Below are 26,588 nucleotides of genomic sequence, written 5' to 3' on the forward strand. Positions count from 1 at the left end.
CCAACTCCTAATATCCTGTGATTCTGTGATCAAAGATAAAAGATGCTGGGAGAGAAGGTCCAGGCCACACACACTTGAACTAATGCAGATGTTACTGGGGACAAGAGGGTTCCACACATTTGTGTCTATTAGCTTTTTATTGACTATATGTATTTATGGGTAATATATCTATATGTATTTTTATGTATGTTGTTCCTTGCTGTGTAGAGCAAGGCTTGTATCATGTGAATGCCATCAGACATAGCAAAAGACTCTAGCAAATCCACAGTCCTGAATTCCTCTCTAATGAACCCAGCAGCTAAGAGCAAACAGCACTGACCTGTGTTGTAGTGCTTTGTGCAGTATCTCAAGTCTTTTTCTTCTTTGAGGATAAACTGCGGCAGTGTCAGCCCATCAGCAACTTGCACGGCTCCTTTTTCTTGCCACTCAAATATGAGATCATTCATCGTATAGCCAACTGTTGAGAGGAGGGGACAAACACTGTGTGAAACATATTAAATACTGATCTGCAAAGGCACAGACTTGTAGAAGACAGATATGCTTAGAGGCAGGGGCTTATCCTGGTCTTCCTTGGCAATGCTGCAATGAATGGGATTTGGGTTGAGGCAGAACTGCTTGTGCATGTGTTAGAAGCTAGGGTAATGACCTGCACTGGAGCTGTAATAGTGTGCAATGAATAGTCTGGAATAAATCACATTTTTCCTTGAATTTTGCTTGTTGAGCTGTTTGTTATTTTTTCAAACTTGACCTCTTTCTCTGAATGAAGTTGTTCATTGCCTTTCCCTCCTTTGGGATAGGAAACATGTACAAGGGGTAAACGTTCATCCAGAGAGAAAAAATATCATTTGTAGCTGAAAGCACTTTCACCTTTCTCCTCCAAAGTGAAAGCCCAATGTAAATATAAGCAAGCCAGGGCTCCTCTCATGGGATCTTTCAAGGTTTGGCTTCTCTAGCAGATGTCACATGTGCTGAATGAATGGAAAATCCTGAGCAAGTGGTTCTCAAGCAAGCATCCAGTGAAGGCTGAACTGGGAATGGGCTGCAGCTGGGGAGGGAGATGGCAGGGGAGGGTGAAAACATGTTATCTCCTCTGCAAAATGGACATGTGTGCAAGACTCACAGCTTTCTAACTGCATGATGCACGTCTGTACATCCATGGGGAAGTTCTTCAGGTCCATGGGGCAGGCCAGAGTCAGTGTGATCCTGAGGAGAGAAGACAGCACAGGGGAATACCATACAGTTTGTGGTACTGATGAGGGGGTGAACACTCTTGGGCATCCAATGTTGCAGACAGGCTGGTACCTTGCCTAAGATACACTGGTGTCCTGAGGGATTGACTGATTGTTCACCTCTTCCCTGCCTGTGTTTTCACACATGGTGTTGGAAAGCGTCAGAAATACCAAATATTTGGGGCTGTGATATAATTCCCAGCAGAGTCACCTGCTGCAGATGGTGGTTCATTGCAGTGTTGTCTGGGACTGTGCAGAGCAAAGAGTTCTCACACCAAATAGTTTTGCTGCTTTTGTCTTCATTTCAGGTTCACAACAGCCTGGATTAGTAGCAAGCCCAAACCCATCCTCTGGACTCCACAGATACATTCCTAGAGTCTGAAACTGTTTGGAAATCTTTGAGCACAACATTTCTGTGCCAGGGGAAAAAAAAAAAGGTTTGGTCAAGATCACACGTTGCCATGGGGGAAAAGAAAGATTTGGTGGTATTTTCTGCAGGGAAAATGCCCTGTGGTAGGTCAATGTGAATTTCTCTATCTTCTTGAATTCCTTCTGCGACTCCTGAAACTTCTAGTTTTGTCTCTCAAGCTCCATTTTCCACTGGGTGCAGGCTGCATTTTCTGTGGTATTGCTGTGCTGCCCTATACCGTTACCTATGCTCAAAATGTTTGTTTGGTTCAACAAGCAGATATTAAATGATCTGCTGATTCATTTAGCTAGATTTGTGTTGTTTGGTTTGATAATGCTGAAAATGCTGTTCCTTGAAGTGTTTAGATTTTTCAACTTTTTGTCTTGATGTAGAAACAGCAAAATTTCCAGGGGGACAGGAATTGATTTTTTTCTATCATCAGACCTACAAGAAACTTAGCACGAGGGAAAGATACATTAACTTAAATCCTTATATTGGAAGAAATTCTCTGCTTGAGTTTAGAGGCACAGTGGGACAGATGATGTTGTGACAGTAGAAAGAATCGACCTGTTCAAGTTTCCCTTTTATGAAAACAGGTGCATTTTCTGTGTTTCAACAAACACCTGCATAGCAGAGGGTCAGCATTAGCCTTTGCCCACTTTGTTTATCTCATCACATCTCTGACAGGGGACTCCATCTCTGATCAGTGAGATAAGCCTTCAATTAGATGTTCAGACAAGCCCCTTGGGAAGAATTCACTGTAAATACCTGCCAGATGTGAAAGAGGTGACTGTAGCCATGACCAGGTCATGGGATGCTAAGCACACACTGGAAAAGTTTGTGCTGAGAAGAGAATAGAAAGCAAAATCTTCAAGGTTCATTTTGGGTGAGCCCAGGGCTGAGCATGCTGAGTCTTGGGTCCATGGGACAAAGTCCACCTTCTTGTGAGTATCTTAACTAGGATTTGACTATTGCAAATAGTAGTAGCAAAGAGCCAGTTAGAAAATGGCAGAGCACTTTAAACAGATACATTATTTTTAAAGTAAGACTATTCCTCCTTTTGGAAACTCTTTGTATTTACATTGTGTGGTTCCATCATGATGTCCTCTTTCTTTTCAGTTTTCACAGGAAAATGCACGTAAAAAGAAACCTGTGTTTTCAGGCAGAGATGAGGAAGATGATAGGAAACGTCTTTTTTAAATAAGAACTGAAGTGTTTTCATGTTTTTGCCTTGAAAATGGTGATGGTGCATTGCTCCTTGCTGAGTCATTGCTCTGTTTTGCAGAGCAACCCCAGGGCTGGAGTGGCTCATTATTCCCCCTCTATGCTCCTGCAAACCCACCTGGAACAAGACTCTCTGTCACACTCACTGCCAGTTTGCTGGTGGTAGCTTTACTACCTGCCTGTTTTTAGAAATTGAGAAACGTGAGGCTTCCACATTCAGCCAATGTGCATGGCATTTCTCCTCCTGTTTTGGCCATCAGGGATCTGGTCTTTGGACTGGAACCAACTTGATGTTAGATGGTGGCTGTCTATGTTGCAGCATTAAGCTGCTTATTTTCCATTTTACAGCTCCACGCTGCTTTTTCTTCCCCATGTCTGCCACTGGGAGCTGCAGCTTGAGATGGGGTTTGAGTACCTTAAGCAAATTTACATTATACATCAGGTGTAAAAGTCTTCAAGACAGAGTTAAACTTTACCTCTTTAAGCTCATGAAGTTTGATTTTTATTTCATTGGCTTAAAATAAAGAGTGGATGGGGCTGGAAGTGAAGTGAAGGTGGGGGATTGGCTTGATTTCCTGTGGGAAATTCAGTGCAATTAGTTCAGCTTCACTGATGGATTCTCAGATCTAGTGATAAAGGGATAATTGGGAAGAGTTATGCTGAGACAAAGCCATGGACCTCTACTTAGCAGTTTCCCTAATTTTCTGTCAGGAAATGCTGTAGCTTTCAAGACAGAGTTTTACATGGGCTTTTACTAGTTTTCAGGTAATAGAGATGGTTTTAGGCTTGCATTAGTATAATATTGCCAACAATTTGACATTAGGGATCTTCGGGAATCTGCTATGAGGAGCAGAAGTCCTTGGACCAAGGAAGGTAGAGAAGAGCTAGGTTCATTCCCAGAGCAAGATTTGATCTCAATATGCTCTGGCTAACACCTTCCTGGTTATTACTTGTCTACCTGTTGTATAAACAGCAGCAAGCGGCAACCATATGGCTGAACAACCCACATCCTTCTGCTCCAACATGGATCCAACTATTGATGTAAGGAGGCATTTCCCATCCTTCCTTTTTCACTCCTTTTTTTTTCTCTCCCTTCTGCAAATAAAACTATTTCTGAAAATAAATTTTGCCAGGCATAGTTGTGTCTTAGCAGCTCTTGAGGACAAAGTGGCCTGGGGGTGTGGAAGTACACCCAGCTATGCAGTGATCTCTGCTGTCCCAGAGGCAGCCCAGCTGCTGGTGTGCAGTCCCCATGCCTTTTGAAAGCACCATCCTTCTTCAAGATCCTGACTTGTGGAGGGAGGCATGAGCATAGGAAAATTTATCTCTGTTTCAAGCTCTTCACTGGTGTGTGATAGAGTACTGCTAGGCTGCCCAGTCCATTTTGGATTTGCGTCTTCTTATTTAACCATGAAGAAAAATAATGGTGTTATGCATATTTTCTTTTAAAGGGAAGCTACTAATGCAAAATTAGTACTTGAAGCTCAGGTAGCAATTGGCACTTTCTCAGAAGGATCACACACTTTCGCCAGCCTTTTCTTCTGTGGGTACTTGGAGAAAGACCTTTTCACTTGCAGCACATTACTCTGCTTCCGCAAGGACGTGCTTAGGCATACAAACGGGGAGGTGTACACCCCACTGCTCTTAAGCACAGGTTAAAACTGGATATAAAGGTCCAGATGAGGGAGCTGGTTAATGACCTTTTTCTCTTTTTTAGGCTGTGTAGCAGTATTTGATTCAAAAAAACCCAAACCACTTTTGCTCAGGGAAATAAGAGTGTGTTTCACTTTTCAGTGATTTTTGTGCCAAGGAATCTGCCCCAGAAGGGGGATGAAACACTGGCGCAGGCTTCCCATAGAGGCCATGGGATCCCCATCCATGGAGTATTTAAATTTGGTCAGACAAAGCTACATCTGACCTGATTTTTTGTCAATCATCAGGAGGAGGTTGCATGGGAGACCTCCAGAGGTCCTTTCCCATCACATTGCTATGACACTGTTAACTGTATAATCTCTCAGTTAAAAAAAAACGAACAAACCAAAACAACAAAACAACTCAATTTCTTTTATCCAATGTCATGCTCAGAGTCTTCACTTTCTCATTTTAAGCTTGAACAATGCCATCCCCCACATCAGTGGAGCTTTCCCCATTGAGTCACCTCACCTGATGCTGTAGAGAACATTGCCATTTCTGGAGATCCGCAGAAGCTTGTTGTCTGTGGTAATCTCATGGAAATGGGCCCCTTTCTCATTAGCAAAAAACAAGTCAGGCTTCCAGATGGAGTCCAGCATAGAAGGGTCCAGGTCCAGAGAGTCGTCAGGATATTCATTGTACGCCAGTCGTGGGTCATTCCACTGCTGCCGCAGGAAGATGTTCACCCTGTAATCCTGCACAGTGTAAGCAGGGAGCAGAGAAACGCAGTTAGTGCTCCGAGCAGGCTGAAAGTGCTAAGAACTGAGGAAGATATACTAAAGTAATTCTCAAAACCAAATCGTGTCTAGGCTTTCGTTCTCAAGCTATGGCGAGCCCTCTTGGCATTATTTCCCAAGGAGTTGTCACTATTTTTAGCTCTGTCTCTTACAGCTATCTCATAGCCTGAGCAGCTGCCTACCCTTACATCCCTCCATCACAGCAATTGTCAGCTGTGTGTGAAGAGTCAAGGCCTCTGCTCTGATCTCTGGGGCTGAAGAAGTGATGTTCAGTTGCTGAGGTCGTAAGGGTTGGTGTCAGCAAGACGACTGTTGCAGAGGATTAAGGGGGAAAGGACACCAAAGCCAACTTCCTTTCAGTGTTGAACCATCCTAAATTGTGACTATTTATGGTTCCTTCAAACTTGTGAAAAGAAAAGGCACAGTGAGGCAGGCAGTCCATGGAAGGGATATTCCCTATGTATCCACTAATATGAGAGTAACTCAGATGAACTGATGGGAGCAGCTGCCCTTGGAGAGAGTACATGAAGTCTGCTCTCCTAATCCTGAGTGTGTGTTCTGGATTCCCCTCACTAATGCCCAATTGCCATAAATGCTACAGATTTTATAGGATGGCTGTCTTCTTTAATTGAAGCTAGTGCCCCAGCACTACACAAAGTGATATCTGCCTCGTAGCCATATGTCTTACAGCTCCCCTGAGGTCCCCAGGCCAAGGCTGACTGCTGAGGTCAAGCTCAGACACTTTCCTGGACAATTAAAGGCAGTTTCTGTTTTCCCTGTCTGACCAATAGCTTCCCAGGGTGATCTCGATGCCTCTTTTCTGCTGAATTTCATATAAGAAAGTGAGCCAACAAATTGAAATGAGGAGAGGACATGCCAGCTATCAGGAGAGGGATTAAAAGCTCCAAGTCCATAAATTAAATGACATTTTCTAAGTATAGAAGCAGACTGCATCTGAAGAGCAGCATATAACAAACCAATTTCCCTGCCCTGGCCCAAACTAATAGTTGCTATCATGATTCAGGGTTTCTTTGGTGCCTTTCTAATACTAACGTACTTTGAAGATGTTTTACTAAGAGATAGTTAATGGAGGATGTCTGATGTGCTTGCTGGTATCTACTCCCTGCTGCAGACACTAGGACTCTTCTTTCAGTGAGACTTGATTGAAGGGTATGTGTGAAAGAGGCTTTCTTGTGTTGCTGTCTCAAGTGCTCGCTTGATTATGAACAGCCTCTTGTCCAGGAGGACATGACTCTTGTGGAGTGCAGCCACGCTCAAAAGGTTGGAAGGGAATTGTGTCTTGGGTGCCTTGCGTTATGGATGGGGCAGTTCATAGCCAAGCCCATGGTCTAGAGTCTGTTTCAGGCCACTTTTAGTGCCATCTGCATCCTTGAAGCATGGAAGCTGCTAATGACGTTAATGATTGTGACAACAGCAAATGGACCAAGGACTTGATGCTAAAAGAAGCAGACCTATGAACATGAAAAAGAGTTGCAACACTCTCTCCTTCTGCTGATATTCCAAATGTCACCTTCACAAGTCCTAGCGTATCCCTCTGACTTAATTATTCATCTCTGTCCAGCCTGGATAATGTGTCTTGAGAAAATGTGAATAGCTGTGGACAGCTCGGAATCAGGGTCTTAGCGCAGGACTCGCCAGTCATGCAAACCTGGAAAAGGAAAGCAACCCTGAACATACACTTTCCATGCCACGCAGCAGCTCCCTGAACAACTTGTATGCTTTCAGTTCATTGCAGTCAGGGGAAATCGATGTCAATGACCTAATAGGTAGAAAGCAAAAGGTTGTTTTGCTTATTCAGCTACAAATAAGCTGGATGCCAGCAGGTCAGCTTCAGTTGGGGGCTTATGTCATGTACAGCACAAATTAAACTCATGTTTGGAAGAAACTTCAGTGGTAGCTGCCCAGAAGTGTTCTCAGCCTGATGGAGTGTTGGACGGGGGGAGGAATGGAGCCAATCTCTCTACAACAGTCTGTGTTGCAGTGGATAAGCTTTGTTGCTGGAGTAAATTCATTGCTTCAGCTCCCAAATTTGCCAAAAGAAAAGGAAGGGGTAAGAAGAAAGGTGTAGAGTGCTTTACATTGTCACCACTGCAGGTATAAGAGGCCACGAGCAAAACAACTGCCATAGTCTTCATCACCATGATGAAAGATCTTAATCACATACTTGTGGGCCAAATGGAAATTAATTTCTCACAGTCGATGACTGTGATAAGGCCCCTCCTAACCAGTCTTCAGAGACCAAGTGTCCTGTGCTCATGTCCTGTGGAAGAAAGTCCCAGGGGCATGTAGTAGATGTGTGGTGTGAGAGACTGCACTAACTCCACCCAGGGGATGTTCAGCAGTGTGGTGAGCAAATCTGGTGCATGCTATTCTTTCTCCTCCTTCTTTGGAGACAGGTGTTTGCAGTGGATATATTTTGTTTTATGTTGTGTTATAAAAAAGGCAAGGCCAAAGAAATATAGCACATGCATTGAATGCAATTCTCTGGCTTTGCCATTTTACAGCATTAGTATTCTACATGCATGTATGTGTGTTTATGAAAATCTTCCTTCTCATTGAGTATATTCCACAGTCCTGGTTGGCTACTGGGAATGGCTGTTTCCTTTCAGATGCCTTTTCCCTCGTGACAGACAGCTGCATTGCACTGTAGTATTGTAGGTGTTGAGGAGCCTTTTAGATTTCGTGTCCATGCTTATTTGACCATAAATGTAAAAATAAGCACTGTGACTGCAAACTGGACATGACACTGCCTGAGGAGCTGGCAGAAGGCATAGAGAGCAGATGGGGCATGTCTGTGACTGACACAGCCTAAGGTAAGTGTTGCAGTATTCTGTACCAGCTAAGAATCCTGTGTGTTGAAAGCTTTGTGCCCAGGCATTGCCGTCAAGCTGAGAGGTGATGAGCTGAACACGCTCATTTGTTGGCTACCTGGAGACACACAACATTTCATCTGGATGCTGTTGTATGAGATCTTAATTAGCATCACCAAGAAGTTCACAGTTATTCCTAGATGATGGACAGAATAGACCTATTTCTGATGTGAACTTTCAAGCAAAAAAAACCCAAAAAACCCAGAAAAACAAAAAGGGTTTTACCAGGGCTGCAAACTCAGCAAAAAAAAAAATAATCTTTTTCTCCATATCCTTCTTATCACTTGAGCTCCTCATTTGTGTGCCAATCACATCCAGACATTGATTATCTTGTGCAGCCTGCTCCTCTGTCTGGCTTGGGAGTGGAGACCAGCAACCCTGTGTTATGAAGGCATTCAGGAGCTTTGCAGTTTGGCACAAAGACATTTTACTCCCAAGGGGGTAATAACACAGGGCAGGAAGAAAATAACTGAAGTGATCAAGGTATTTCAATTTGATAATGCTGAAATGAAATTCTGCTTAGTGGCCTTGCAAGAACCCAAGGAAATGGGAGATAATTTCAGACTGTTCTTTCCCAAGATACCACTGTCTTGGCATCTGATGCTCGGTGAGCTGATGAAAGCAGTGGCAGGCTGGAGGTAGTGGTGTGAAGAAGAGATGGAGGCTGTGAGAAAAGTCAATAGGTTTCAGCCCCTGACTTGGGAGTTCTGTCAGACCAGCCTCTGCACTCATCAGTTCTGGTGAGAGACTTTGCTTTGATGGATTTAAATTTTGCTGATGGAAAAAAAGAAAACAACAAAATAAAGACCAAACTCCCTTGAGAGGGGATTCTGTTATCCTACCTGAACAGCAGAGCACAAGGGCCTTTATTGACATTGGGTTCATTCTCTAGAAAGGGAATAAACAAGCATTTTTCCAAACCACACCAGGAGCAGACCTTGGAAGAGTTAGCAGGGGACCTCATTACCTTGCCACAGCTGTAGCCAAGTAGCTAATTTGCAGCCTGGTGTGAAAGCTGCAGCTGGGCCAAGGGGAGGAGGTGGTGTGGCTGGTAGTCTTGTTGCAGGTGTTGATGTGGACTAAGACTGTTTTTTGAGGAAGGTAGGCATATGGTTGAGGGGTTGGAGAAGTACTCTGATGCTTACTGGTTTTTTGGTGCTGAAATCCAAACCAGGAATTTTTTCTGGGTTTTCATACAAAAGGTGGGGAAAGTGAGTTTCTCTGGGTTAAGGATAGAGCTGCTGGGGGAGTGGGCTGTAGCTAGCATCCTGAATTTCAAGCTTAGAAATTTAGCTGTGAGGTCTTTTTCCTCTGGCTTGGTAGTTTTTTGTGTGTGTGTCCTTATATTTGAGTTGCATGGTTCTATTGCTTCTTTTTTTCTCTATTCCCTCCTCTATTTAATGTAAAGATAGACTCTCGCCATAGAAGCAGCCAAAACACTGCAGGTCTAACACGGAAACCGCAACAGACTGCGAGATGTTGTGAAAGCCTTTTCATTTTGCATTGTGTGACTTGTTACATGCTTATCATCTCTGTGGGACTGATGATTGGTTTTAAGAGTGACTGACTGTAGAAAATTGATCTCAAAACCTAGTCTTTGTACAGGCTTTGTGTGGTGATACTTGTGGCTTTCCCTGACCTTGGGGTGAGTGGGCCCATTATTAAATGTGACCCATACACTTCATCAGTCATATTTGCTATCTGTGCTACTGTGTACTGTGGCTTGTGAGGTTGGAGTGAATTGCCCAGTCTGTTTTGCAGGGTGGTTTGTAATCATATTGGAAAGCTCATGTGCAGATGACTCTGAACAACTATTTAACATTTGGACAGTTGCAGCCTCTAGCTTCTCCTGTCCTTAGGAGATGCTGGGAGACCAATTGTGACTGTGCTGCAGCCGGCTGGAAGTTTACATTTGGTTTGCTCTTTTCAAATGGCATAATGATGGCATACAAAATCAGCAGAAATAAATTTGCATATATACACTGTGTCTTGTGGTTTTATTTCTTTTATAATCTCTTATTTGCTTCATGTGGGCCCTCTTTAACACACGAGGCTGGGAGGTGTCATCTCAAGCATTGAGCCCAGCTCCTAGCAACTTTAGGTGATGATGTAAAAATAAAATATTCTCCTTTCTCCGTGTGTCTTCTCTGTATACAAAATGCTCCCAACTGCCTAAACCAGCAAGAGGTCCATAAAACTGTAGCCTCTATTGGAAGAGACATCAAAGGCATCACTTAATTCCATGTTTGATATTATAGCAGGAATTTGTTAGATGAAGTGCTCAGATAACTCTACCCATTGTCTTGTGCTATGAAGAAAAGCTGAAGCTGGTACAGTTTATTCATTTAAAACCAAGACCTTGTTCCCTAGGTGCTTGACTTCTGTTTCATTTTGAATTAAGAATTTGTAGTTTTGCTATAGGTTTTCTACTCTGGTATGGCTGGGGGAAGGTGTTTATCTTTTTGAAAAGCAAAAAGGGATTTAACAGCTTTTGGTTGGGGATTGTCTGGTGTTTTTAGTAAAAATAAGCAGGTAGTGGATGCATCTAGCATCTGTCTTCTGGAATTCTCTGCTGTTGGGTGCACTATGGCAATAATGCTTTGGGACAGAAGGAGGCCGTCAGCACTTGCCTAGCTGTTGTATTTGGTAGTACCTTGCCCCTTGAAGCACTTGTTGGCTTCACAGGGATGTGCTCCCAATTGCAAGTTCCCTTGTCCTTAGAGCTGATTTCAAGTGAGGCTGACGAATGTGAGCTATGAGCCACAATCTAACATAAACTTCCAATCAATTACGTGCACCACTAGAGGCTTTCATGTTGGGTCTCCAGTTCTGCAGGATGCTTAGAGTTCTTCTTCCCTCACTTTAAGTCTGCTCTGCTTTGGAGAATTCAGTTTGGATGACTTTGCTTTGTGTCCCCCACTCCCCACATCTTCCCTCTATCCTAGCAGCAGTTTTCAGGTCTCCATTTCTTTCCATGTTCATTTTGGACCTTTGTGGGGTAGATACCTGCTTTCTGCTTGCTCTGTCTTCGCCGCCTTTCAACCTCAACTCATTTTCCTCCCTTCTGAGGTTTGTAGACCCAAGTGGTTGCACCAGATGCCTATTTTGTTCTATTTTCCTGTATTTTCTCCTCTACCTTCTATAATGCCTCAGACTGTAAGTAAGAAGTCACCTCTATGCTCTCTAACCCTTTGCATGGTGACCTCATGATTTATGCTCATTTGTGAGATCCGGGCAGTGTTAAACTTAAATGGCAGCAATGATATTTTCTGTAGGAACTAACAGCACCAATATGAAGATATTTTAAAGGCTTTTCTAATTACATGTGTGGTATCCATAAAAACCTGTGACTCTTCTCCTGTGGGTAGCAGTGCAACAGTAACCAAATGTAAGATGATGTAGCACTCAGAACCTGAACCTGGCCAGGCTTAGAGTACCTAATCACAGAACCACAGAATATTAGGAGTTGGAAGGGACCTCAAAAGACCCAGTCCAACCCCAGGTCCCTCTGCAGAGCCTTCCTCCCCTCAGGCAGATCAACACTCCCACCCAACTTAGTGTCCTCTGCAAACTTGCTGAGGGAGCACTCAATTCACTCATCCAGATCACTGAGAAAGATGTTAAACAGGACTGGCTCCAGAACCGAGCCCTGGGGAACACCACTAATGATTGAGGTTTAATCCATAATGTTGTTCTTTCTCTTCTGGCTGGTGAAGCAGCTGGGGGAACATTACCTTCATCAGTTGCAACGGTCAATGACAGAGGGTTGTTTTCTTTATGGCAAAACATTCAACAGCCTCTCTGCCACCCAAGCTTCTCCTCCAGATATTTGATAACTGGTTTGAATTCAAAGTAGTCATGTCTGTCTCAAAATCCCTTCATGACAGGACCTTCTGCCCTTCCCACACACTGTGGTTGGCAGCTGACACTGCCTGTTTGACCTGCTGTATCCTCAAACAGTAAGGAGAGACCAGCTTCACTGTGGACTAAATCCCAAATTAGCAAATCCCAAAGACAGCTCTAGCTTGCTGGGCTCTCGTTTTCAGATGTTTCAAGTACCTGTGTTGCTTGTGTTTTTGTCAGCGTTTACAACAGAATAGCTGTCCCCAAAGCAGCACATTATATTAGGCTGTGTGCAATGCTGCGTCAGCCTGACATCTGGACTAGCTTGTCAGAGCCGGCTTGGGTATTTCTAGATAAAGCAATGTGCCCAGAGGGTGTTCTTGGGTTCCCATGGGAATTTTTTCTAAGGACGATAGACTATGAAATCAGTGGCATCTGGAGAGGATAGCAAGTCCCCGCAGCATGTCTTGAAGGTGAACTGCATCTCTCTCTCTCATGCTAGCTTATATGAATTTTATGGAGCATCCTGCTTACTGAGATCCTGTGGCATCTTTGTATGACTTCTCCAATGCGTCTTGTAATGCAGAACAGACACATTGAAAAACATGTCATTGTAATGTGCTCTGAATGTTGCACAAGGATCCCTTGGGCCTGCCCCTCTCCCTTGCAGTCTATGGATTGTCTCTGCTAGATTGTGTAGCAACAAAGTACTTATTGCCTGTAACACCACAGGAGGTGTCCAATAAAATAGTACTCTAGGAAGAGATGTATATTTCAGTTCTAGTTCTCTATCTTTTGCTATATATACAAATCAATCCATGAATACATTTCTCATCTGTGAACTCTGGCGAATTCTGTAATCCAACTATGAAGTGTGTTTCTTTGTGCTTGGACAGAGTAAAACCTTTTTTTTTTTCTCTCGTACTGCTAGAACTGAGCTGCCCTCAACTCCAAACACTTCCAGAAGAATGCTATAGTGTCAGAAGAGACTTATAACCCCAGGTATGTAGCTATTGGTCTCCTCTGGCAGTGGTGTGCATGACAAATAACTTGTTCAAGTCAAGGAACGTGATCTATATGTAAAGCCTATAAAATCCCTCTTGAATGCGCAAAGCACCTGAAGCTGGAGTCTTGTATTATTCATTCAACATCTTTCTAGAAAAAATTACCAGAGCACAATTAAGCACTGTATTTCTGGATTAGCTTTAATTAGCACGGAGGTAAGGCCCTGCACCTCCAGAGTTTTCCTTTGTTGTTCACTGATTATGTCACAACCAATCTTTAATAGTTTTCAGATGGAGCAATTATCTCCTGTTCTAGTGATTCTCTGCTGCTAGTGTCTTGCCAATTAGATACAGCCTCTAGCCATGCTCACTAATTTTGTCTGAAGTGAGCCTCAACTTGCCAATATTGGTTTTGATTTTTTTTTTAATTAAAAAAAAAATCATTTTTTAACAGGAATGTCTCCAAGTAAATTCACATCTGATGATTTTCTGAATTTTTGGGAATATGAGATCTAGTGCAGACTGAATTTGAGCTCAAGTGATTTCCCTTCACTTAAAGTGTTGGTTCAAAATTCTGGATTTATATGCTTTTAAACACAGAGCATCTGCAGCTGTCTATGAGCTTGGAGCCTTAGGCAAATCTTCAGAAAAGACTGTTTCCTTTTCTGACCCTTATACTTTGCCTGTACAGTGTTTTCGTAGGGATGCAGATAGAGACTGTGTGATCTTCAACTACATGCAGTATGAGTCTTATATGTTGACTCTTAATTTACTCAAACCTGAGGTAAACCTTGAGAGCGCAGAGACAATATGTTCCTCTGGTCACACTAGAGAGGAGGGTGATGCTGCATTTTCTGGGAGTGCAATGAGGCTGAGCAGCTGTGCTGTGATTTTCACTTACCATAGTTGTTTCTGCAATCGAACCAAAACTGTTGATGAAAATGTTGCAGCTGACATTCACTGGCGGGCCTGCATGACAAATACAGATTGGAACAGCAGTTCACTGTGCTTATAAGACAAAAGATTTCCGCTCTGTAGTATGAAAACCTACTGTGGGAGCAGGGTGCCTGAGGGGTGAATATGGGAATAAGGTCTGGATCACCCACCTTGGACCAGTCTTGGTTCTGATGCCAGTTTGACATCAGACAGTGCTCTTGCTTTACCTACATTCCTCTGTTTGGGAGAGTGTTTATATATCTCTTCTGTGAATTGTTTTGATGAAAAGGAATAGATCCCAGCCAAGCAGGACAGCTTTCTAGGTATCTCAACAATGCTGTATGGGGACTAAGCTCACCTTGAACATGTTAACAATGTATCCCAGAAAAGAGTTGAGAGACTACTGACAGGCCTTTTGTTCAGAGGTCTATACTTTTAAAAAGCTCATTTAAAGTATCTAAATGCTTCTGATCTAGGACTGTATGCCCTCTATGCAGCCAGTGCAGCAGAGTGTGCTGTAGGGATTAGGTTGGGTACAGAAGCAAGTGTCCTATGTGATACTGGTGGTGTCTGCTAAAGCTCACAGCTGGACAGGAGCCTTCAGGGGCTCAGACTTTGGCCTTCAGGGGTTCAGAAACTTGGACTACCCTGTTTTGGGAGAGGGCACTCCTAGACTTTGGGCCATGCCTCTCCTGGGCTTTATTTGCTTTTAGACCAAAGTTTTGCTTAGACTACCTGTATAAGAAAAATTGAGGAGCCACTGTAGGAGAGGAGTGAGGATTAGGGGTTGAAAAGATTGTGGTTAGAGGGCATGGGGGTCAGTCTGTGTGGTACTGGTGCTCAAACATATTGGCACAAGTGGAAGTGGATCACAATATTGCCTGGCAATTCTGAGGTGGAAATGTTGCATTTGCACTGAAGGACATGCCAAGAGCTGCAGTTCAGCACAAAGCAAAAAACTGAAGAAAGTTTTGGAACCAGAGTCATACCTGATGCCTGACAAACCAGTGGCTTAATGGGGGGGAGGGAGAAGCAAAAGGGCCTCTGCTCTGGGGGCTCCCAAAGGACCTGCTACTGGTGCTGCTCAGTGTGTGGTGGGGAAAGGCAGCCCAGGCAGAATAGAGGAACCTCCCCAGAAACCAAGGTGCCCCTTTAACACTGGGGGAATTAATCTCATATCATCCCTGTGACAGATGCTTCTGGGAAGATAAGATCTGTGGAAGTGGTGAGTGTGGATTTTTTAGATTATTCTCCCATCCTTTATGGAGTCAAGGATGGTGTCTGCATTTCAAATGCTGCCTGATGGCTCAGCCTCCCTTGGGGAGTGAAGCATGCCTGTTAAGGCCACATCTGTGGTCTGGCAGCTACTGCAAGATGAAATACTTGATGGCGGAAGGAATGGCTTTAACAAGAGGCTTGTGCCTCTAATCAGTGCAATCTTCCTCCTGTGTGGAAATTAATGGAATTTCCTGATTACTAAGTAACTTTTGGAGCTTGGTTTGCTCCTCTTCATTTCCCTTTCCTACGCTTCCACTTTAGCATCTTCTCGAAACTTTGTGCCCGTCCTCTGCATGAGTAGGACTGCAGCCACATAGCAACTCTCTATAGCTAGGATTGTGATGTGATTCCCAGGCAATCTGAGCAGGCTTAATCAGAGCTGGCTTCTGCATAACCAGCTCCCAGGCAGCCCTTTGCTAGCACAGCAGCAGCTCTCATGCTGTTCAGTCTGTGCAGCTTTTCAGCATCTTAAACATAGGCATGGGCTAAAATATTGAGGTACAAAATGGTCTTTTATTCCTCCCCTCTTATCTAGTAGTCTGTGAAGTTTGCTCAGTAGCTGAAAGCACTCACTTGATCAGGCTTTAGCACTTGTTTTATCCTTTCTGTAGTGCTCCTGTTGAGCTCTAGATCCATCTCATGAATGATACAGAAGGTCCATGTGCATGTGATTCCCCTTCCCAAAGGGCATGGCATGAGAAAGATACTGAGCTGACCTCCTGTGTACTGACACAGAGACATATACTTGTGCCTCCGACATGTGCAGACTATTTTGGCCCTGCTCTTCCTGATCTTATGCTGATGTGCTCTAATGATGCTGAGTATAGGATGAGCTTGGCCCAGTACACCTGAAGACTCTCTTCTTGAGGCTTCCCAGCCCTTGTTGGGGCACTGCGTTTTTCCCACTGTGTCCAAGGGGAGCTGTGAGCACTTTGCTGGGTGGGTGCATTGGTTTCTTTGTCTATTTGGGTGTTGGGTTTTTTGTAATTTTTTGATATTTTTTTAAAGTTTGTATGAGGCTCTAGAAACTTCCCTGCCTGTCACTGAGAAGTGCCACCTTTGCTATGGGATGCAGTTGTGAGGGAATATTGTTTTCCAGCAGCAGGGTGAAGGGTACAGCCTGGATGAGAGGTTCCCTGTCCTACACCTGCCAGGTCCAGCTCTATCCCTGCCGGGGTTAGTGACTTCTTCCTCAAACTTAAAGCAAGGCCCAAATGCTGTGAATTCCCAGCCAAGTCCAGACTTTACAGCATTTATGGAAAAGCTGCAATCTTCTTTTTGTTAATCTTCCCCTCCCCAAAAATCAATCTGATACAGATCTTTGGTATTATTTTCATTTAGATCTAAGTCATTAAAATGCCCTTATGAGTTACTGCAGTTAATTTAAATGACGTGCTTTGAGAGCTACAACCCCAAGCTCTCTAAAACACCTCCTATGCCTCCCATATAAATTGAAGCCTGATTTATGTGTGGGAGGCTAAGCCAGCAAAACTGCCCTGTGGGGAAGGTGTAGTTCATTGAAACAAAACTGAAATTAAATTACCTCAAATAAAAATGCAATACGGCTGCCTTCAGCAGGAAAAAAATACATTTCATTAAATATTAAAGTTTAATTTCTTTTGTGTGTGTGCATAATTTAGTGGTAGGCAGGTTTACAGGGTGGTTTTTTAACTCTCTGTGATTCGGACAAAACCAGCAGTGTTTTCTGTTGCCTAGTTGATTACTAGGGCATAAGCTTCCCACCTGTCTTTGGGTTTAAAAGTCCAGAAGGGAGCTTATCGCTTGAAGCTGGATGGCAGGTGCTGTCACCATGGTTAATAGGTCCTGGAAGCCCTGTGTTAGCATTGCCAGTCACTGTTAGGGTGAGGAGGAATTGGTGGTAGGAAACAAAAGTGAATTAACATTGAAGAGGGGTGGACAGTGGCTGAGAGGGTGTCCACTTTAGATGTGAGTTGAGGGCAAATAGTTCCAGGAGAGTGAGCTCAGCTAAAAAAAAAAAAACCAAACAAAAAAACAAACCAAAAAACCATAAAACCCACCCTTGTTGGAAGTGGTGTTTTGAGGAGCAAAGGAAGAGGTTCTGTTGTCTGTTCCAATCATGCTTCAATGCTACTTGGCTGTTGGGAGTATAGGGTGAACTGGGGAAATGAGGTGTGAAACACAGCTGTTGTGATGGAGCGATGTTGGGTACTGCCTTGAGAGCCACCCTACCATGGGGGACAGTGAAGGGTGCCCAGTGAATTGCTCTCAAACCAATGGGTGAGCCCCCTCTTGGCTTCAGTGGGTGTAAGTGGTAAGAATTACTCACTGTTACAAGGTGGTGTGGGTGGTGACTTAGGGGAAAAGTTGAAGTTTTTCCCCCAGTCCATAAGAGGCTCAGCTCCCTGCCAGTCACAGTTTGGTTTGGCAGGATCCCAAATCTCTATATTGAAGTATTTCCTGCATGTAAAGTTGTTACAAGATTGTTTCCATTCTGAGTGGAAATTACATGCCTTTCCAGATATCTACAAGGCACCCATGTGCCAAATTTCTCATTATCATACATATTTCATATGAATTTAAAAATAGTTCATATTCCATAAACAGGGAGGCATTCATAAGGATTGCACGCAGTTTTCAGTCTTAAAATGAAACAAAGGCACAAAAGCAGGGATTTTGCATACCTTTAAAATTTGGCCTGATCCTGGCATCATATCCTGAAGTTCGCCCCATCAACTTATCCAAGAAATCGGAAGGAGACATGGGTTTGGGGGCAGATCGTGCTGCTGCTTCAGCTTCCTTGGAGGCTGCCAGGCTGTTTGAGTAGAAGGAAAAAGGAGATTTTAGTCTACATCCCATACTGGGGAATGTTTGTGGTCCAAAAATGGAGCAGTCAGCATCTTGTTCCCGCTGTGCAGCAGGATGGGTACCCATGTGAATTCCTGATGAGGCTGGTCTCTGCTAATTTGTTTGCCCAGCCCAAATATCTCTGAATACAGAATCCCAGCTGCCATCAAAGTAGAAGAGAGATGATGAGTAGAGAAAATCCTTTTGTGAGTTTAGGTATAGCTCCTTGGCATGCCACTAAATTACAAATGTGAATTCTGGCACTGAGCTCCACAGGAAAAATACACTCTGAGATTAGCCTTGGGCAGCAATTACTGCTTAATTACATGGCAAATAGCAAGGAGCATATCTGGTACTCTGACAGTCTAATTTTCCAAAAGGCAGGTAGGATCAGAGCAATCAGGAATTTGAGGCTTAAATGAGTGTCATGTGATTGTATAGCTCCTGCAGAGCCTCTGGGACTGTAGGGAATGGGTGTATTTTTGCTTCTTTCTTGCAGGTCAGTCTAGCACTTGCTATTGGTACCTGCAATGCAGAAGTCCGAGTCAATACAGCAACATGGTCTCTGGACTGGGAGGTGTTTTGACTGTGATCTTGAAACGATACTCATGTTGGGCTGAGGATAAAAGGAAATTAAATCTTTTGGCACCCATATGTCCCACTGGGGCAGAAATAGTGAAATTATTAATTTCTCTATAGAAGACAAAAATAAATCTACATGTGCCTTCTGACTCCATGGGAGTAGGGTGATGATTTGGGCTTAGGCAGTCTCTGTTAGCATCTGCACAGGAAGAAGTGATCCCCTGGTATTAGGTGCTCAACTTTGCAGGAAGGTTTGATTTCCAAGGTAGGATCTGAATAGTGTTTTATCCTTCCCTCTATGGTTATATGGTTTCTGCTCAAACACGAATCTGTTCCCAGACTACAAGTGGGGTGTAAGTTGCCTAGACTAGCAAAATAACCTGTCCCAAACCCATAGGTGACTTGCAGTGTGCTTAGGGGAAGAGCTGTCTCTGTCTGTGGGTTCAGATGCCTGACGCTGGTTGAAGCCTACAGGCAATGTTGCAATGCAAATGTATAATAAGCCAAAGAAAGCTGCTCAGGAGGAAATTAGGTTCATTGCTTCACCCTTTGCAAAACTCCTGAGTTCTTTAAAGTAAAAGGGCTCTGGCTGAGCAGCTGAGAGACCTAAGCATGTTTACAACAGGCACAAGATATTTAGCTATATATGTCCTCACAAATGGAGTCTTCTTGCAGTATAAGGAACTCATTTTGGGAAGTTTTGCAGCTCTTGTCTCAAGACAGTCTGCAGTAGTCAAACGTGCTGCCTTTCAGAAGAGTAGTGTTAGGTACTGACACAAGATCTATCAGGAAGAATTTAGGAATGGTTACTCTGCATGCCATTAATGTGAATGCCCTCAAAGACCTGTTCATATAATGCAAGTTGAACTGAGACTCCAAAGACATGAATGTTATCTAGATGAGGCCTTGACAAGAGCATTTGGAACCACCAAGGTCTCCAGGACTTTAAAAATGGATGGGATTCAAAGAGATTTGGGTGCCATAATTTCAAAATCAGGAGACTGTACTGCATTCTCTTCTTTAGTGTTACCAGTGATGGCTTGCCAAGCCTTGGTTTTCAATCCTGCAAGCTTACAACTGCAGTCTGTCTTTTTTGCAAGCTGGAGCTGTATTAGGGTTCTCTGATTACTAGATTTTTAACTGTTAGAAATTGTTTCATTTCTGCAACAAAGAGAGGAAACAAATTCCAGATCACTTCCAGTGGGAGTCTAAAACTAGGATTTCATTCACCCTTAATATATAAACAATCTACTACTACACTGGGCCTTTTCTGAACTGACTGATGCACACTCATGCTTGGAGGGGATCTGACAAGGTGCTGATCTAGCTTTTTCTGTAGCCACATGGACAATACTCTTGTATTGTCCTCATCTCCGCTCTAAGAAACTATGCCAAGGCAAAACAGTGTTTCAGGGGTAAATGGTGGTGTGGAATGGGTGATTTTTTTTTTAATATATATATATATTTTTAATAAAGAAAACAACAGGGTGAAATTGATTTGTGAACTCAGAGCAAGGAAGCTGGAAGTGGGAGGACAATCAATACTGGGCTCAACTGCTGCATTCCAATAGAGCATCTGCATAGCGATGAGTCTAGAGAAAAGGTTTCAATTAAGCGGCAAATAACCTGGTAACCAAAGACTCCTGCCACTTCTGCAGCAAGATGCCAGATAGTGCAATACACTGATTCCTTCTCATTAACTGTAGACTGGAGAAAGTATATGGAAGTGGAAAAGTAGGGGGCTGAGGGGTGAGAAGAGGCAATACAAATCTAATAAGCTTTAAGTGCAAAATGATAATTAGAAACTGCATTTTCCCTGGCATTAGTTTTAAAAAACAAGGTGAAAAAGCACAGAAATCAGTGTTCAGCTTTCCTGAAAATTCAATGTGAAAGTCCATGCTGAATATGTTAATTCCAATGAGTGAGTCTGCTGGTGCTGCTTGGGAGCCATTTTTTAATTCTTTCTGCTTCAAAGTTGCAAGTGAATGAATTTCATGGGCTCAGTTCCTCCATGGAAATTTATATCTAAAACAAGTGATTCCCACAAGTATTTAGGAGAGGACCATCCTCTCACAGCCCTGTTGCTTTTTGTAGCTTCATGCCCATCCCTACAAGCTTTAGTGAACACCTCTGAGGATGGGCTAAAACTGTTAAACATGGCTTCGTGCATCCCAGGGGGTGTGTTAGAAGCTGTGTTAGTCTGCTGTTTCTTACCCAGGTAACCTAGGAATGAGGAGTCCCGAGTTTCTTCCAGTTTCCATTTGGTTACTAAGTATTTTCCTAAAAATAGATGGTAACAACTTCCCCTCTAGACATGAGAAGAGAAGGCAAGAAAGCAGGGGATGAGGGAATAGCAAAGCTTTTCCAGCAGCAGGCAGAGGTGTCTCCCCTCTAGCTCAGAAGTAGTAGTAGAAAACAAGACTGGGAGCTACAGAGTGGCTGGCCCATGCCTCTGTGCTTTGGAGGGATGGATTGCATCTAACAAAACCTTGAAATGTTTGCTCTGGCTGTGATGATTGAGCTTTGCTGTGGCCTTTTAGCTCAGACAACACTCAGAAAAAGCTATCAGCTTCTGCTCTCTTCCAGGTCTGTCTCGCCCAGTGCTGTGTGCTGTCTTGGGAACTTTCTGGGATATTCTCTATCCGTTATTTCTTAGAGAAGCACCCTTGAGAGTCCCATGGGACTGTTCACCTCCTGGCCTAGCAGAGACGAAGAAAGGAAAATTGCCAAGTGATTTGAAAATTATTGATGGTAGGAGAGGGTTGGAAATTTAGGGTGGGTTGTTGTGGTGTTCAGAGAGAAAATTTATTCTCCAAATAAACAAAGAGAGGCAAAATATGTAACAAAAACACTGAGGATGTAGCTTGCATTGGTGCAAGAGTGTTGTCTGAGCTGAGAGCGTCTTGCTGCATTTTAATAGCAGACAGTGGCTTATCTTATTTATGCTGGTGTAATCCCTAGTGGATCTGGCTGAGAAAGTGCCATCAGGCAATCATCGCAGCAACAGCAATGGAAAGGATCTCTTCAAAAGGTCGAAGAACCAGCATAATCTTCTCTGATATTAACACTGGCATGTAAGCAGACACCACCAAGCCCCTAGGAGGTCTAGCCTACCAGCAAGCACTTGAAGGTGCAAGCTGGTGGAAATGAACAGCCCAGCTGCTCAGGATACACCAAAATTACATTCCTTAAAATGAAACAGTCTGGCTTTGCAGGACATCTACTACTGGTTTCTCCCAGCCTATCCAAGCCCTGTCTACATTATTTTGTTTCAGCAAAACAGATTATATATTCTTATAAAGACATCTTTGGTTTAGAAAGTGGCTCTTCTACAATCTGGATGTGTTGGTTTGCTTGGTTCCCAGCTCCCCAGTTGGCTCTTTCTTCCTTTTCCTCCCCTCTTCCCTCACCCTTCCACCATTTGTATGGCCCTTGTGCAATATTTCCATGCTTTCTTTTGGCTGTGCCCATGGTTGTCCATCTAATTAAGTTCAGCATCACAAACTGCCGTGTTCTGGTTGAATGCTGATACTGAGAAATATCAGTTTCTTTTCTTTGAAAAGAGGAGAGATGAAGGAATTTAATTACCATGGGGCCTCTATTCACCTGTCAAATAATGTAATTGTTAATCATTAATTCTGGGGGGGAGGGGGGGGATATCTGGCAGCAAAAGCACAAACTGTTGCAAAGCAAGTGTTTGCAGAGGAAATATATCTCTTGTAAGCGTGGAAGGCTCGGGTCCCCGTGAAGGGAAAGTGGTGCCTCACCAGTGGCTCAGGAGAAGAGCACTGGGTTTATTCCTCTGAGCTCTGTGCAGGTTGGGGAAACACAAGTTATCTGATGGTTTACCCCAGTTCAGCGCTGCTCAGGAAAGGTTTCTGAAGTGTTTTCTTTGTTTATTGTTGAAATACAAGGCAAGCCAGAAGCTTGGCAGGGATGTATTTGGAGTAGTGTTCAGGTGAGCCGGCTCACACATTTGTCCTTTAAACATGATGTTTTCTGTAAGCAGATATCCCAGGGGAAAAGGGAAGTCCATCAGATCTTTGAGGCAGGCTAAGGTGACCAGTATAACTGTTTCCCCCATTATCTTTAAAGCCAGGCCTTTCTAGAGCAGTGTGGGGTCTTGGGGACACTGGAGAATTCGCCAGCTTAGTTTTAGTGACTCCAGCAGGCTCTGAGAGGCACAGTCACAAAAAGAACCTCAGACAGCTGGGTGCAGAAACGCATCATGTCACCCATGATTAACTGGCTTTATCCTGCCCTGCTCACCTGGGCTTCCCAAACCACCTCCCTGGTCCCTGCGATGGGGCCTCTCCGAGCAGGGAGTGGAGCTCAGCAGAGCCCAGCCTGTACTCGGCCTCTGCTGATGCTGGGGCTGCCTGTCTCCATCTCATCCTTGGCAGCCAAAGGAAAGACAGAAGAGAGATTTTCCTGGTGAAAAGGAAAAGGGGCAGCCCTAGACTCTGTGCCCAGGCTTTTATTTCTGACTGCACATCAGCATGTTATCTTGAGGGAAATGCTACCAGACGCCAGTCTGGGAATGTTCGGCAGAGACTGCAAGCAGACTTTTCTAATGATTAGATTTACTACCAAAATGAATAGCACAATCAATATTGATATGCAATTCAATTTAAAAGGATGAAACTAATTGTCTGCATGTTTCTCTGTCACGTTGTCTATATCCCTGGCCTACAGCGGTAGAGGTGGACAGGACAAAAGAGCAGAGGTGTGTGGGAAGAGGAGAGCTGTGATGCTCGGTTTTGGCCTGGTATGATGCAGAGTAGAAGGAGCTCTGGATGTTACAGATGCGCTGATTGAACAGTACTGATCACAATCCATGCAGTCATGTTCAACTACTGGCGATTGCAGTCCATGCGGTGTGGATGTGGGGTGTGCTAGGGGTGAATTTGCAAAGCTAATTCTAGGAGGTGGGCAGGAAATTTGGACTTGGTTGTCTTCTTAATTCAGCTGAGAGGTTACGCAGCAGAAGCATGGAGCAGACCTGGATGTAGGGCCAGGATAGGAGAATAATAATGTACCGCAAGACTGGTGAAATATGGAATTCAAGAACCTGTAAGAAGGAGATTTCACTCTGAGAAATAAATGGGCAATAAGCTGTTATTTATACCTATTCATGGCGGGAGAGGGGAGACAGGAAAGAAAAAGTAGGCTTGTTAAATGTTGCTGTCTCTGTCCTGGATGGTTATGCTCTGTTGCTGTGAGCTGTTTTAACCAATTCTAGATTTTGCACCAGAAGTAACTGCATTGCAGTAGTTGCAGGATATAAACAGTTAAAGTTTTAACCCACAAGATCCCAAAATGCTTTCAAAGGTCCTGCACAACGTTACCATTGGTCCCTATGGCTGTAAGGGAGGAGAGGAGCTGAGAGGCCTCAGGGAATTAACCCTCTGATCATTCCCATCCAGGGAAAGCTGCAACAACTTCACTGGAGTCAGAAAAATCTCTTCTCCAGACTGCAGCATTTCGATGTCCCTGTGTTCCACTGCCACGTCCCTGCAGTCTGTGACTCCCACGCTGTATGGCAAAACACCCTGTCTAGAACTATAAAACATCCCAATTACACTGATTAACTTTATGGAAAGACACCAGCACTTGGAACAATTGCTGACTCTGCCTGGACAGAGCAACAAGAAAATAATAAATGACTAGGCAGTCAGCTAGGGGTGGGGGGATAAATCTGCACGTTGTATATAGTTGAGGTGGAAAGAGCACAGGGAGACCAACAAATTGCAAGGAAATAGTGCTCAGCTGCATCCACGATCCCTGCTCTCACAAGGACTGTTGTTCAAACTCTCATATGTTGCGGAGTCACTCTTGCTTACTGCATAATGGAAAAAAAAAAGTGTGTGCTTAAATTCATTTTTGAGCCACAGGCATTTTCTCTAGTGACCTTCTTAACTAATCCCTCTTCCAGAAGCGTCTACAGCTCTCGGAGCACAAGTTGTGACTTTCTGGAGATGTATGATTCTAAGTCACTGAGACAGGTTTAAAACACAAACAATGGAGCAGCACAAGTCAATGCTCAGGTTTTAATCATTTGTGAAATAAAGCCAACAAACACTAGCATTGACGTTTACATGTGCATATACTGAAGGGTTTAACAACAAAAAAAACTTTATGATTGCATTTTCATTGAAGAAAAAGAACCACAACCAACAAAAAAAGGAAAAAAAAAACCCTGCAAAGACAAAAGCGCACACACTGAATATTCCCTTTAAAGTCATTGGGGCTAGTCAGATATTTAAAGTTATACATAAACAGCCTTTCTGAATGCAGTAAATAAAGGGGGGCAATGTCTTTACAAGATGAGGCTTCATATTCTAGGTAATGATATCCTCTTCGCTGATGCACTCTTGATTTAGTGTTTGGACGGAGAGCTGCGGTGGGAACCTCAATTGACGTCAGAAGGTTTTAGATCACAGACCAGACAAGTGTCAGAGAATTACGAGAAATCGCGGATGCTCTTCTATCTATAGCTCTGCAGTCGCGCTATCAGTCGCGTTTTCATCAGTTCAAATAGCTTGCTACGGCAGCTTTTTAAAATTAGTTTCAGTTTAAGGATTTCTGCTGCTCGTTAAGATTGGATAAGAATATTGTAACTGCTTTTTTCTTCTTTTGATAAGTCGGAGGTGGTATGAATAGAATTCTTTTAAAAGAGTTATAATGTGCAGCACAGCATGGTGGTGGGTTTTATCTTCTGAAACTTTTTGCTATGGATCCTTTGAAGATGCCTCCTGAGCTAACACACATAACCTACCTACAAAACTGTGGGTCCCATAGTAAAACTGGGGTTCTCTGATGTGTGTGTTTTGTGCTGTGTAAAATGAGTTGTGTGGTATCAGAGCTCATTTTGATGTTTTCTGATAGAATTAGTTGTTGTCATTGCGATACAAATACCCTACTGGAGATGAATGCTCCCTCTGTGCTCTCTGTGATTCCTGGTGTAATTTATCAGTTTATTAATGAACTATAGTGAAATGTAGCTTCTGGAAAGAATGGCTAAGCTCCGGGTCCCCTGCCCAGCAGGGATCTTCTCCTCACCCCAGTTGCCCTCCAACTTTGGTCTCTTTACCTCCCTCACAAAATACTCCATGTTTTCAACCCTGGCAGCACTGCAGGGCCTGTGCTGGTGGAGGAGAATGGGTGGTGTTTGATGGGGCTTTTACCTTGTCAGCCACACTGCTGGGAGATGAGTTCTAAGCCCATAGCTCTGTGTCAGGGTGTGATGGGTGGGGCTGGAAGCTGAAGGATGCTTGTGACTTCCAGACACATGGGATAGCAGGAGAGGTTCGTTGCACACATTTTGGCTTGTAAATCAGATCTTGGGAGCCTGGTGCAGGAAGAATATCTGTCTCTGTGTGTGTGTGTGTGTGTGTGTGGATATGCCAGGAACTGTTGCCCTGCTCAGCAGTGCTTCCAGAGGGTGAAAGCATTGGGAGTGAACAAAGAGACGAGATTGTAAAGATACCCCACAAAAAGTCACTCTTTTTTTGTCCATAGCCTGTCTTTGCAGTTCTTGCAAGATAAGAAAAGGCTGCCTCACACAGGAAATCAGAGCATCATGTTTCCCTACTCACAACTGCAGTATCACATCTGGTGCACAGATCCTGCTGCAATGGGGGACTTGGCCCATCTTACATGGTGCTCTTGGCATCAACAAGGACATTTGGAACTAAGGATTTTTTAAGGAGTATTGGTAACAGCTGACCCTTATGTGCTTTCAGGTTTTATACCCTCTCCATAAGAGAGGGAAGGAGGGGCCTGTGCTTGGGGCTTTGTACAAAGCATCTTTTTACTTACATCATCTGAAATAAAAGAAAAAAACAATCCAAAAGGAATCGAGTAAAGGTAAGAAGTGATGAATAGTTCCTGATTTTCTGCACGATTCCTGGCTCAGCTGCATTTTGCTGCTGAAC

At 43.7% G+C, this 26,588-nt stretch overlaps 1 protein-coding gene across 1 annotated transcript in view; it reads right to left on the minus strand.

The window, feature by feature from the left end:
- Positions 1 to 319: 319 nt before the first annotated feature.
- Positions 320 to 26,588, minus strand: part of LOC104540244 (glycine receptor subunit alpha-1) — a gene marked incomplete at its 3' end in the record, with an annotated part of 33,264 nt that continues 6,995 nt past the window's right edge. The window contains exons 2-6 of the mRNA XM_010183998.1: positions 17,907 to 18,037; positions 13,931 to 13,998; positions 5,026 to 5,249; positions 1,121 to 1,203; positions 320 to 457 (exon numbers count right to left, since the gene is read on the minus strand). Of these exons, the coding sequence (XP_010182300.1) occupies positions 320 to 457; positions 1,121 to 1,203; positions 5,026 to 5,249; positions 13,931 to 13,998; positions 17,907 to 18,037 (644 nt within the window). The remainder of the gene's footprint in view (positions 458 to 1,120; positions 1,204 to 5,025; positions 5,250 to 13,930; positions 13,999 to 17,906; positions 18,038 to 26,588) is intronic.

This window comes from Mesitornis unicolor, unplaced genomic scaffold (assembly GCF_000695765.1).
Source record: "Mesitornis unicolor isolate BGI_N332 unplaced genomic scaffold, ASM69576v1 scaffold51534, whole genome shotgun sequence".
In the NCBI taxonomy this organism is placed as follows: Eukaryota; Metazoa; Chordata; class Aves; order Mesitornithiformes; family Mesitornithidae; genus Mesitornis; species Mesitornis unicolor.